This window comes from Eptesicus fuscus, chromosome 23 (assembly GCF_027574615.1).
Source record: "Eptesicus fuscus isolate TK198812 chromosome 23, DD_ASM_mEF_20220401, whole genome shotgun sequence".
Classification (NCBI taxonomy): domain Eukaryota; kingdom Metazoa; phylum Chordata; class Mammalia; order Chiroptera; family Vespertilionidae; genus Eptesicus; species Eptesicus fuscus.
Window position 1 is genome coordinate 4,180,802 of NC_072495.1, and position 13,470 is coordinate 4,194,271.

At 49.8% G+C, this 13,470-nt stretch overlaps 1 protein-coding gene across 2 annotated transcripts in view; it reads right to left on the reverse strand.

Moving 5' to 3' along the window:
- BICDL1 (BICD family like cargo adaptor 1) overlaps window positions 1-13,470 on the reverse strand; it is an 85,518-nt gene that overhangs the window by 19,814 nt on the left and 52,234 nt on the right. For both annotated transcript variants that reach the window (XM_028147320.2, XM_008142772.3), the window contains exons 3-4: window positions 3,891-4,007; window positions 1,147-1,293 (exon numbers count right to left, since the gene is read on the reverse strand). In XM_028147320.2, coding sequence (XP_028003121.2) covers window positions 1,147-1,293; window positions 3,891-4,007 — 264 coding nt within the window. The remainder of the gene's footprint in view (window positions 1-1,146; window positions 1,294-3,890; window positions 4,008-13,470) is intronic.

Here is a 13,470-nt window from a genome sequence, read left to right on the forward strand (position 1 = left end):
CGGATAAATATTTCATTTTTTCTAGCCCTCAGCTTTAGAACGTGTGCAGAGGTCCTTTGTTCCTTGTAAAGAAGCACACGACATTCACTGCTATTAACACCATCAACCTTAAAATATGAGCAAACTCCTTCCAGCACCGTTTTCTATTCAACGTTAACCGAGGCCCCGCTACGGGCCAAGTTCCAAGCTGAATGAATGTGCAAAAAACACGGAGGGAGGAAAATGGCTAATTTGCCCTAAAGAGGTTCATCCCTCAGAGGGTAGCTCAGCCAGCCGATGGTGTCAGTGACAAGTGAGCTTCGCCTAAAATGCATCCTCATCCCACACCCCAAGGCTTCCCGCCACAGCTGACCGCCGAGCCCAGGGACCTTCGTGGCCTGGCCGTGGGGCGGGGACCGCCTGGAGCTCTCGCAAACCTGGCTGACCACCCCACCCCCACCCGGGCGTGCCCGAGGGAAGCCACGCACTCAGCCCCTGGCCCCGGCGCCCCAGGCCTGCTCAGCAAGGCCTTCTTGGTAGCAGATGCTACACCCAGTTTCTGGGGAGGCTGGGAGCCATGATCTCGTTCAGGGGGTTGTTTCTTGCTAAGTGTGAGCTTGGGGATTCAGCTGAGGCCGGTTGGCAGTTCCCAAAAAAGGACAAATATGGCCATGAAGCAATTTCCTTCCGTGAGAAAGAGAAAGGCTAACCAGGCTCACCAAGGGTCAGCCGGGGCCTTTCCCAGCAACTGGCAGGAGCGGGCTGCAGGTCCTGCCGGGTTCGGCGGGCAGCTCCTCGGTTCCTGCCAATGACACCCACCGGCCCCGGGAGCAGCCCAGAGAGCGTGAGCCAGCACCTCACAGGCTCCCTCTGGAAGCCCAGGCCTCCAGCCCCGAGGCAGAAGGACACTCCCCACTCGCTCGGTCCCAGCCGTGTGCACGGACCAGAGAGAACTCCGGGAAACTGCTCTGGGGCTAGCGGCTCAGCACAAAATGGAAGCATGACCCGTGGGTGGCGATGCATTTCTTCTGAGCAGAGCCAGCCCAGCCAACCCAGTGAGCGCCAGAGCCCAACCAGGCCCGCGGGGAGACTGCACCCAGGGCTGGCCTCCCGGCCTCTCCTCCCAGCCGGGCAGCTAAGCGCTGCTTCCGTGTGGCCCCTCAGTACCTGCAGGTCTTTGTCATGGCCCTGCCTCTCCAGGATCAGCACCCGGTCCTGCAGCTCCTCCACGGTGCCCTGCAGCGCGTCGTTCTCCTGTAAGGTGGCGCTGAGACGATGCTCCAGCTCCCGCTTCCGATCCGACAGCATCTTGATCTGGGGGTGGGGTGGGGGTGGGGAGTTACACCTGGGCTGAATCGTCGGGAGAGGGGAGGGACCAGCCTCCAGGCACGCACGCCTTCTGCCCGGGGGCCGGGCCCCCATCTCTGAGATGGCAGCTGTGAACCCCTCAGCTACAGAGAACACCCCTCCCGTCGAGAAACCTGGGGAGGGGTGGGAGTGGAGTTTTGGGAAGGCTGGAATGTGGGGTGCCAGGCAGGGAAAGGGACGGGCAGTGCCTGGAATTTCCACAGATAAGACAGGAGAGCCCCACCCTGCCGGCCCACAACTTGACTCCAATCCCCCAGTTGACTCGGGAGTGAAACCTAACCCTCTGCGCCCCTCTTCCTCCCACGTCACGCGCACAAGCAGACGCCCGCGCTCGCCCTGGAGCCGCTGTGTCTCCCTGTCCGAGGCTCTGTCTTTCCCCACTCTGGCAGGTCTGGCTCTGGGGGTCCCAGCTCAGCCCCGAGTCAGTGGGGAGCTGGCAGGTACAGACACGAGCAGTGCCTGCATCAGCCTGTGGCCTGGGAGGCGCAGCAGGGACACAGGGGTGACGGACTGACTCAGGTATCTGTTTTGCCTGAGCGAGTAATTGGTGAACAGGAGTCCTTTCTCTCCCTTCCCGAGACAGGCTGGTGTGCTGGTACACAGTCCATCTAGCCAGTCTCCAGGGAGACATTAATCTTTCAGGAAGGTCTGTCTGGTTGCTTCAGTTTCAGGAAAACAGAGGAAAGGGATGCCAAGTTTTCTCTGGCCTCAGGTCTGCAGGTGGAAGCCGGGCCAGCGATGCTTCACCGCCCCGCTCAGGGCTACGGGAAGCTTTCCCAAGTCCCCCCAAATGCCAGTGGCCTTGGGGGGGTGTCTGGAGCCCCTGCAGGTACCCTGGCTCCTCCTCCTTATCAGTTCCCTGCTGGACTGATTTCTCAACCAGTGTCTCGCTTGTCAAGAGTCTCCTGACGTGGCTGCGAGGTTTTCCGGCTCTCTCGTCGTGTGGGTAACAATTCACTGAGGGGGACCCGCCTGGACCTTCCCACCCCTCCCCTGCTGCCCGCTGTCCTCACTCTCTGCACTAAGTTCTGTTCCTGGGGCACAGATCTCCATGGCCACCAACCTATCAGACAGGAGGCCGTCCCGGGAAACCAAGTATGTGGCCTCTGTCCAGAGATCAGGTGTCTGGCCGCACAAAGCAGCACTGTCTGTCCAGCATGCCCCCGGGAGGGACGGAGGGAGCAGCCCCTTTTGTGAATGGGCCCACTCTTCCCTACCCGGAAGCCACGTAAGCCGCGAAGGGAATTCTTACTCCAGTTGATTTTCATATAAACCCCCTCTGACCTTCCCATTTCCGTCCCCTGCATCATCCTTGCTTCCCAAGTTCACCCCGTGAAGCCATGAGGTAAGTTCTGAGAGACAGCCCGGCTCCATGAAGTCACTTGTTTGAAATGAGTAACTTCACAGCCTGGGTTTTAACAGTGAGAGTGCTGCTGGAAGCAAGGAATCGGCAGGAGGCGGCCAACTCCCTCACCCCCCCATCCCCCGGGAACTTGTGACCAAATCTGCCAATGCACATGCCTGGGAATGAGCCCGTGCTGCGAGGGTCTGGGAATAGTGGATGTGGGGGGGCGGGGGTGCACGAGAGAGAGGACAGGCAACTCGAGGAGTCAGATCTTGGTGGCGGCAGGTGAGCGGCATCATGCACACAGACGGACAGACGGACAGACAGGCATGCCAAGCCCACGGAGAAGGCTACTTACTTCAAGGACCTGCTGCTCCATCCCAGGGGAGGGAGGGAGCACGGGAAGGAGAGGCAGGAGGAGAGAGAAGACGTGGACAGACTTTAGGAAAACACCTTTGGGTCCTTTATGAAGCAGGGAGCAGCCTGCTTCTCTGGGCCTGACCAGGTTGGCGGGTTCCTTAACCACAGTGGGGTGCACGTGTGTCTGGCCCCGGTCTGTCCTCCAAAGGGTGACTCAGCCAAGAGGGGCCCTTGGAGCAGATCAGGGAGCAGCCTCCCAGGAAAAAGCCCGTTTGGGCTGCGGGTATGACCCCCCTTCTCCTCCCCGCCCACACCTGCGTTCTCACAGGATGGTCTCCTCCGTGCTCCGCGGCTCCACCCTCCCGCCCACTCAGGGCACAGACCCCGACGGCCTCTCGTACACTTTCAATGACATTACCACCACCACACCCAGCGCTTCCCATGTGTAAACTTACCAAGTCCTCACCACCACCCTCGGAAGTAGCTACTCTACTTCCGCTCACTTTAGAGGTGAGAACAGGCCCCGTTCAGGTGAGTAAACTGGACCCAGATGGAGCGGAGAGAGGAAGACTCCCTTTCCCATCTTCTACTGAGGAGGGGCCCGGTGCTTTTGGAGGAATCAGCATATTCAGAACAAAGCAGGCCATTTCCCCAACACTGAGCAGTAACTCTGAGCAGCCTTCTTTACAGACCACAGGCGCCCGCTAGCCTCTCGCAGCTCCGTCTCTAGGGATCTTAGAGAGCAGGCTTTGTTTCCCGGGGCAGCGGGCTCCTTACCGGAAAGCCCCGACGCAAATAGGAGCCCTCGCAGCCCCAGCAGCGTGGCCCCCAGGCTCACCTCGGCCTGCAGGCTCTCCAGGCGGAGGATGTGCTGGTTGGTGGAGGAGTTCTTCTCCCGGAAGTCTTCTCTGAGGGCGTGGACTTGCAGGGAGAGCCGTCTCTCGACCTCCGATGCCTGCAAGCAGAGGAGACCTTCAGGGGTTGTGCCAAGGCGCCCGTTCCACCTGTGGGCCTTTCCTTTCTCAGGCGTTTCTCGGCACCTCTCCTCTGTGAGCAGCAGAGGAGACGCTGGTTTCCTCCCCGGGTCCGACGGCCCTCCAGCGCCCACACGAGACAAGCCCCTGCCCCGGCCGCCACCATCACTGGCTCTGGCGGGGTCCAAGCCCACGCTGCTGGTCAGAGGCAAAAAGTCTAGAAACGAGTCGGCTTGGGAAGGTGACCATCATCATCGTTACCCGGCAACGGCAGCAGCTCAGCAAAGCCTCCGTGTGCCACACCAAAGCATCAGACAGACAGACAGACAGACCTACCACCGGAGAAGTCCCGGTATTCTCCCACCACTTCCTCAGCGGGGCCCCGGGGGCCAGCGCAGTCTGCATCTCTCACGTCCACTCTACACGGGCACCATTTAAAACTCCGCCATGCCTTTCACTCCTCAAGGACATTATTTTACAACATCTTTTATTTTATTGATTTTTTACAGGGAGGAAGGGAGAGGGATAGAGAGTTAGAAACATCGATCAGCTGCCTCCTGCACACCTTCTACTGGGATGTGCCCGCAACCAAGGTACATGCCCTGAATCGAACCTGGGACCCTTCAGTCCGCAGGCCGACGCTTTGTCCACTGAGCCATCCGGTTAGGGCGCAACATCTTTTTTGTTGTTAATCCTCACCAGAGGATATTTTTCCCACTGATTTTTAGGGAGGGTAGAAGGGAGGAGGGAGAGAGAGAGAAACATCGATTGGTTGCCTCCCACACACACCCAACTGGGGCCAGGGATCAAACCTGCAACCTAGGTACATGCCCTTGACCAGGAATCGAACCCGAGACCCTCTGGTGCGCAGGCCGGTGCTCTAACCATCGAGCACACCGGCCAGGGCTATTTTGCAACTTTTAATTCTCTGGGGAGTGCTGGCTGAGGTGCTCATTTCCCACCCTAGCCCACTTATTCTCTAATGCTAAAGCAGCAACACCCGGTATCATGGTGGATCAGCAGCTTCTCGAATGTGCAGGCGAGTATTCGGAAAGAACGCTCCCTGGATAAGAGACGACTCGCGTCCTCCTCCGGAGGCCCCAGCCCCACGAAGGTGCTCCCCGAGCACTGCCCGGTCAGAGGAGAGCCACCGGACCGGCAAGCAACGGCCTCCGTGCTTTCCTGAGGCCAAACGGGGTCAGTGAGCTTTATGGGCTCCCGGCCGGATCACCGTGTGCCGCATGCTCCGGAGAGGCTATCTGGAGAAGGTGGGACTCCGTGACGCTGAAACGGCAGGCTAGCTGTGCAATGAGGCTTTCGCGGCAATGGTTACATGTTCCATAGTTCTATCTATCTTCAAGTGCTATGTAATCAACTGTCCATCTTTTTTTGGGTCCCATGGATTCAACAAATGTTGCCCCTCCCCCATTCCCAACTAGAGAGACACATAAGAAGACTCTTAACCTATAGTTCTAACTTTAAAACAATAATTATCGCCCTGCCCAGGTAGCTCAGTGGGTTGGAGCATCGTCCCGATATACCAACGTTGTGGGTTCAATCCCTGGTCAGGGCACATACAAGACTCAACCAATGAATGCATGAATAAATAGAACAACACATCGATGTTTCTCTCTCTAAAATAAAAAAATTATAAAACACAACAGAATAAAATGAAACCACCATTTCCCCTTCATATTCTGAATTTAATTTCAGACACTGCCAGCTTGTTTCAGACTTCGTAATCACTTAGAAATATGCCAGTCACCCCTGCCCCAAAACGACGTCAATATTTACTGATCCACGTGCCAAGAACCACGCTAAATGCTTTAGATGCATCATCTCAACTGTCAAAACCAAAGGAAGGCCTCGCGCCCTCAATTTACTCCCGAGGGAACAGGAAGTGAGGAAACCTGCCCAACATCTCAGTAAGTGATGACATCAGAACGGCAAACTTTGGGTCATCTTACTCCCGAAGTAGGACTGCAATGCTGCCTTCTTTTATCTTTTTCCCATTTCTATGGCTCACTATCAAAACCAAACTTTATGAGTCCAATTTAGCAAGGCTTCTTCTTCTTTTTTATTTTTTTTGCAATAAGCAGTTTTATTTAAGACTCTTAAAATCTCTTCTAACAGAATTTAGGGCCCATGAGGAAAATCCCGGAAGTGCTGCAGGGTGACTGCCTGCACTGAATTCAGTTGCTCCCGGGGGTTCAGGTATGTGTAGATTGGCTAAGTGCTGGGCAATGCAGGCAGCTGACCTTCTTCTGAGCATCACCACCTTGACATGAATCATGAGACAACCACGCCGCGGAGACGCGCTGACGGCTACCGACCTAGCCCAGGCGGCCTCAGAGGTGCTCCCGCAGACGCGTCTCCTCTCAACACGCTCCCCCTAGAAATGAAATGCATCGCTTCCCACCAGGAAGCCCGACTCCAGCATCTGGGTGCCTAACCACCAAGCATAACGTCTCCTTTAATGTCTGACTCCTCAGGTGTGCCAAGGACACGGTGTTCAGAAAGGCCTTTAATCTACACCTCTCATCCGAATGTCCAACAGCCCCACGAAGCAGGAACCCAGGCATCACTGGCCTCATTTTGCAGACAGGGAGGTGGAGGCTGACAGGGAGCGGCACTGCCCGGTCCATGGCCGACAGGTTCTGTGCTCCCACCTCCCACCTCCAACCAGGTGGCCAGTCATATGCCTGTGGTGATGATGGAGGGGATGGATCAACCAGACAGACGGATAAAGCTACCATTTGCAGGGAACTAATGCCCCTTTCAAAAAAAAATTATTTTCTTCTTTTTTTAGAGATGGAATCTGGCTCAGATCTTTGGACCCATCAGAATGAGTATTATCTATTTCTGCACATAAATTAAACAACACAACTTGAATGTTCTAAATGCTTTCTGATCAAAGTATCAGGAAACCTACAAAGCTCTTTTGGCTCCACAATCAATTTCACAGTTTCTTTGAAGTTCAAGTTGGAGAGCCGGTTAGCCAGGGCAACTAAAGGGACCCACTCCACTGAGAGGAGATGGCCTGATGGGAAGAGAGTCAGGTGGTCAGGGTTACAGTTCCTGTTCCACCGTATGTGGACATCGTATGTAATTTAACCTCTTTCCCAAATTACAGACATGTTTCTCCTTTACACAGTAACACAAAAAGGGTGGGTCTAAAGGAACACCCACCCATCTCCCTATTTCTTACTCAGGACTTTGTGGATTGAGTCAAATCACTGAAGTTTAGGGAAATAAAGAAAGAAATATTGCATTGCTACAAATTTAGGGCAACTGTGTGAAATATTAAACTTTCCAAGGATCAGCTGTTTCTCTTAAAAACCAAGTACTGAGCCCTGACCGGCGTGGCTCAGTTGGTTAGGCATTGTTCTGTGCACCAAAAGGTTGCCAGTTCGATTCCCAGTCAGTGTACGTGCCCAGGTTGTGGGCTCGATCCCTGGTAGGGAAGACAGCCGATAGATGTTTCGCTCTCACGTGGGTGCTTCTCTCTCCCCCCACCTTCCTCTCCCTAAAAATCAATAAAAATGTTTTAAAAATACACACACACAAAAAAAAACAGGTACTGAGAACACCATGGGCATGTCACAGGTGCTGTCATATCCACAGTCCACTTCGGGGTCGGCAGTGCAAACAGCCTGTTAAGTGACTCAGCCAGCAGCACGAAGGTGTGGGTCAAGCTAGAAAACGGGGAAATACAGCAATATTTAGCAGCCATACCTTTCGGTTCTGTCTCCTGGTGACCTTTCAAAGCTATTCAATAGCCAGCCAGTCATGTGAATTGGAGATGCAAATTTTCCTACCTAGGTTTAGGGCAGCAGTCATGGCCCTTGGAAGTAAGAATTTCCCTACTTCCAGGTTTTGGGCGTGGAGGCTGCGGCGGCACGATCTTAGAACAAGTCTTTCTGATAATGGAACATGGCAGGAACGGAACTCATGCTTTACTTCTGAACATGATGAGTTTGGGCTACCATGTCTGATTAAGTAGCCAGGAACAGCTATGGCAGAATTGTGGCAAAGAATGCCATCTGTAATCAATAATACAAAAAAGATGGCATGATTTTAGCTCTGGTTTTTCTTGTTCTTCAACTCAAAAATTTTTTCTATGAGAGTAACAAATGTTCAGAATTTAAAAAAGCGGGGGTGGAGGGAACTAAAGGATGGAAATGGAAGTTCAAGTCCCCGTTCTCCAGTGATAGCTCTGATATCATCCACACTGGAGTTGTTTCTTTCTTTCTTTCTTTTTTAAAATATATTTTATTGATTTTTTTTACAGAGAGGAAGGGAGAGGGATAGAGAGCTAGAAACATCGATGAGAGAGAAACATCGATCAGCTGCCTCCTGCACACCCCCTCACTGGGGATGTGCCCGCAACCAAGGTACATGCCCTTGACCGGAACTGAACCCGGGACCTTTCAGTCCACAGGCCAACGCTCTACCCACTGAGCCAAACCGGTTTGGGCTGGAGTTGTTTCTTGTGATTCCTTCTCTAAAGTTTCTATTCATATCTATCGAAAACATTACCAAAAAATTTACCTTTAAAAATACATATTTTAACATCTTTCTATGTCATTATGTAGACCTACCTTCTTTTTAACAATTGTCTGATATTTAGTTATACAAATATACCATAATTTATTTAACTAGTCCCTACCTGTGAGCATTTAGAGTGTTCCAATTCTTCGCTGCAAAAAAAAAATAAATAAATAAAAATAAAAATCCTTGCTTACCTATCTTTGTCCTAAAAATGAATACGTTCCTGTGAGTGGAATCACTAGGTGAAAGGATACGCATATTCATTTTGATAGGTATTGCCAAACTGTCCCCCCAAAATGGTTGCCTTAATTTATATCCCTACCAATAGAGTACAAATATGCCTGCTTCTCAATACCTTGCCACCAGTGGGTATTATGAAACTCATTAGTCTTTAGATATTGATTTCTAATATTCTCAAATTTTCTTTTACTTTCATTGCATACAGCTTGGATGATTATAAAAACAAGACATCTGAGAAATAACTCTAATTCTGTTAAAGAATGCTGAAGAGTTTAACACTTAAATAGTCCTTGTGCTATCTGAAGCGAACTCCTTTTATAATTCGAGTGCTTGGGTTGTTATCATTAATTAATTTTCAAAATGATAAAACAAAACGGACGTTGTGTAGGCAGCAAAATATCAGATGTAAGTTATAGCAGGATCTTAACCGATACCGCTCCTAGGGCAATGGAAACTAAGGAGAAAATAAACAAATGGGACCACATCAAAATAAAAAGCTTCTGCACAACAAAAGAAACCATCAACAAAACAACAAGAAAGCCCACTGCCTGGGAGAACATATTTGCCAATGCTATTTCAGATAAGGGTTTACTTTTCAAAATTTACAGGGAACTCGTACAACTTAACAAAAGGAAGATAAACAATCCAATCAAAAACTGGGCAAACGACCTCAGTAGACACTTTTCGAAAGAGGACGTACAGAAGGCCGAGAGACATATTAAAACATGCTCCAAGTCACTAATCATCCGAGAGATGCAAATCAAAACAACAATGAGGTATCATCTCACACCTGTTAGAATGGCTATCATCAACAAATCAACAAACGACAAGTGCTGGCGAGGATGTGGAGAAAAAGGAACCCTCGTGCACTGCTGGTGGGAATGCAGGCTGGTGCAGCCACTGTGGAGAACAGTATGGAGTTTCCTCAAAAAGTTAAAAATGGAACTCCCATTTAACCCAGTAATCCCACTTCTAGGACTATTTCCCAAGAAACCAGAAACATCCATCAGAAAGGATAATGCACCCCTATGTTCATAGCAGCACAATTTACAATAGCTAAGATTTGGAAACAGCCTAAGTGCCCATCAGCAGATGAGTGGATTAAAAAACTGGTACATGTACACAATGGAATACTACGCTGCTATAAAAAAGAAGGAACTTTTACCATTTGCAACAGCATGGATGGAACTGGAGAACATTATGCTAAGCGCAATAAGCCAGTCGGAGAAAGATAAATATCACTCATATGTGGGATATAATGATCTCACTCATATGTGGGATATAATGATCTCACTCATATGTGGGATATAATGATCAACATAAACTGATGGACAAAAATGGATCTAGAGACAAGGTGGCACTGAGCAGATGGTCCAACCTCGGGGAGAAGGCAGGGGAGGGGGGGTTAGAGACCAACCAAAGGACTTGTATGCATGCATATTAGCAGGACCAATGGACACAGACACTGGGGCGCTGGGGGCTTGCCCTCAGGGGTAGGAGTGGTGGGGGCGGGGTTAATTGGGGAAAAAGGGGGACATGTAATACTTTAAACAATTAAAAAAAAACCCCACGGACGTTGTGTTCCTTTTCCCCAAATGCTCAATGTGGTCAGTGGACCATCTTGGACAGGTTACACTCTCCCCACTGAGCCAGCTGTTCCATGATTACTCTCCTCGTGAGGTGGTTAGTAACATACGGACATTTCCTCCAAATGGAACATTTAGATTAAATTTGTTTAAACTGGCCAAAGCAGAACTGTTAACTATACACTTTCTTGTTAAAAGGAGGAAAGGAAATTGCATTAGTTACACGTGAGCATCTATTTAACTTGCTTGTCAAAAAGGGAAAAAATGAACCAATTAACTTAGAAATCATAGTAGGAAGGACACACTATTTTTATACTTTGCCTGATTTACTGAGCTTTAAGAAAAAACTCTCAGCCAGGCTGGTGTGGCTCAGTGGTTGAGCATCAACCTATGAACCAGGTCAACGTTCGATTCCCAGTCAGGGCACATGCGTGGGTTGGGAGCTAGATCCCCAGTAGGGGCTGTGCAGCAGGCAGCCAATCGATGATTCTCTCTCATCATTGATGTTTCTCTCTCCCTCTCCCTCTATCTGAAATCAACAAAAACATATTTATAAAAAGAAAAACTATCAGTGCTCTCTCTCTAGACCACACCTGCGCCTTTCCCCACCCCCATCTTTCCCCAGCACCCTCTTTAGAGCAAGCATGTCAAACTCGAGGTCGGTGGACCTCAAGTTTGACATGCTTTCGAGCCTGCCATTCCCCACCTCCTTCCCCAGATATGTTTTCTTTGCCCGTCTTTCTCCCAAGCTCCAAGGGCCCTTCTTTTGCCGCAGTAACTTGTTTCCTGAGCCCATGCAGCCCAGCTGACTTACTTCTACCTCTGGGACTTTCTAAATAAACTTTTTCTTGTATTTGAAAAAAAAAAAGGAAAGAAAAAAATTATCAACCTTTTTTTCTTTTCTTTTTTGCCAGGGCATGATGAATAATGGGCGTCTGCCTGAACTACCTCAGGCATGGCAGTCAGAGTGCCAATCAGGACGAGACAACACCATAGCAACGCTTCAGATACCAAGCATCTATTACGTGCTCTCTCCTGGTGTGAGCATTTCACACTTATTAATTCATTTAATCTTCACAATGACGGGAAGAAGGAGGTGGTCTGACTTTTTCTATCTGTAGATGAGGACGTCAAGGGCGAGTCATTTTCCCAAGGTCGTACTTGTGCTGTAAGTGCTGAGCTGGGTTCCCACCCAGACCTTTAGTTTCTACACTCGCACTTTCAGCCTCCACACAGAGCACAGCACCCCTTTCCCAGCCCCCCTTTGCTCCCTCTCAAAGATGACAATTAAAATGAAAGTGACTTTAGAGCCACTGCCTTCAATTTATTCTCATTTCAGACGGAGGGGGGACTATTTAAAATCATGTGTAATGTACTGAAGTTGAAAACTTTGCTAATTTAGAACACTATTTTCAAAATAATGAAATCTATTTTTCAATTTAAATGTAAACAGAAGCCCATTGCAGAATGCTTTTAAAATATTGTTAGCCTTTTGTTGATCCCCCACCCGTCTTTCTACGTGTGTGTACAATTAGTTATGATCATACTGTTCCTATACAGGGGTGGGCAAAAGTAGGTTTATAGTTGTGTGTGAAACACAATTTATTCTTGTATTATTATTTATTAATTATTGCATTTTTTCCATACAAACAACTGCCGACCTACTTTTGCCCTGCCCTGTATATAGACAAATGGATAGAATGAGACATAATTACAGTAATGACCCCTAGCAGCAGTAAGCACACCTGGTGCTCAGATCTTGGTTTCTATAGACCAGTGGTCGGCAAACTCATTAGTCAACAGAGCGGCAAACCACGGCTCGCGAGCTGCATGTGGCTCTTGAGCCGCAGTTTGCCGACCACTGCTATGGACCAATCTCTAATAAACGAGCCACAGACGGCTCCTTGGAGAAATGGCTGGTGCCAGAGCTTCATGAAGCAAGAAAAATACAAAATGAGCAGGAACATCTTGTCATGCCAGAAAGGCGGTGCTCCAGAAACGATGGTCCCCACAGGAGTCACCCTGAGCTCCCAACGCTGAAGACTGGGACCATTCGATCAATGAAACAAACAATAATAGTCCTAGGTTACAGTGCACAGAAGATAAATATTCACGAGTCTACAATGATAATGACTTTTTGAGAGAGAGAGAAACATCCGTTTGTTGTTCCACTTCTTTAGGCATTCAGTGGTTGATTCTTGTATGTGCCCTGACTGGGAATTTAACCTGCAACCTTTGTGAATCGGGGCAGCTCTCTAACCAACTGAGCTAGCTACCTGGCCAGGGCTCATTACCATTTTTTTTTTGCTGTTGTTGTTAATCCTCACCTGAGGATACTTTTTTCATTGATTTTTAGAGAGAGTGGGAGGGAGGGGAGAGAAAAGGGAGAGAGGGGGAAGGATGGAGGGAGGGGGGAGGGAGAGAGGGAGAGGAGAGAGAAAGAGAGAGAGAGAAAAGAGAGAGAGAGAGAGAGAGGGGAGAAACATCAATGTGAGAGAGACACATTGATTGGTTGTCTCCTGTATGTGCCCCAACTGGGGCTGGGGATCGAACCTGCCACCCAGGTATGTGCCCTTGACTGGGAATCAAACCGGCAACCTTTTGGTGCTCAGGCCGACGCTCTAACCACTGGGCACACCAGCCAGGGCTCATTACCATTTAACAACAAGGACAAAAACAGATAGTCACACACTGAACAACTTTCAGGGATGCCAAAAACTCACCCCTGGACAAGGAAAGTCCGATGCCACTAACAGTGCTTATTCCTCAGGTGAGGGCTGCCTGATAAAAGCAGTCCATTCCTGGTGGCCCTGGTCACGCCGGGTGTTTGTAAAAGCTGCTCTCTGACACTTAGAAAACGTACACCCACTAGACGGGGGCCATGGCTCATGCTGTTTTACTGGGACTAACTTTAACGTGAGAGCACAACAATAGTTCCATTATCTTCCTTTCAGTCACTGTCACCAATGTAACCCCTCAGCGTCAAAGACCAGCAACTTGGGCACCAAAGGCCTTAATTGAAAAAGGATAAAAGGACAGATGTTAATTGTTAATCTGCTTTTGTTTC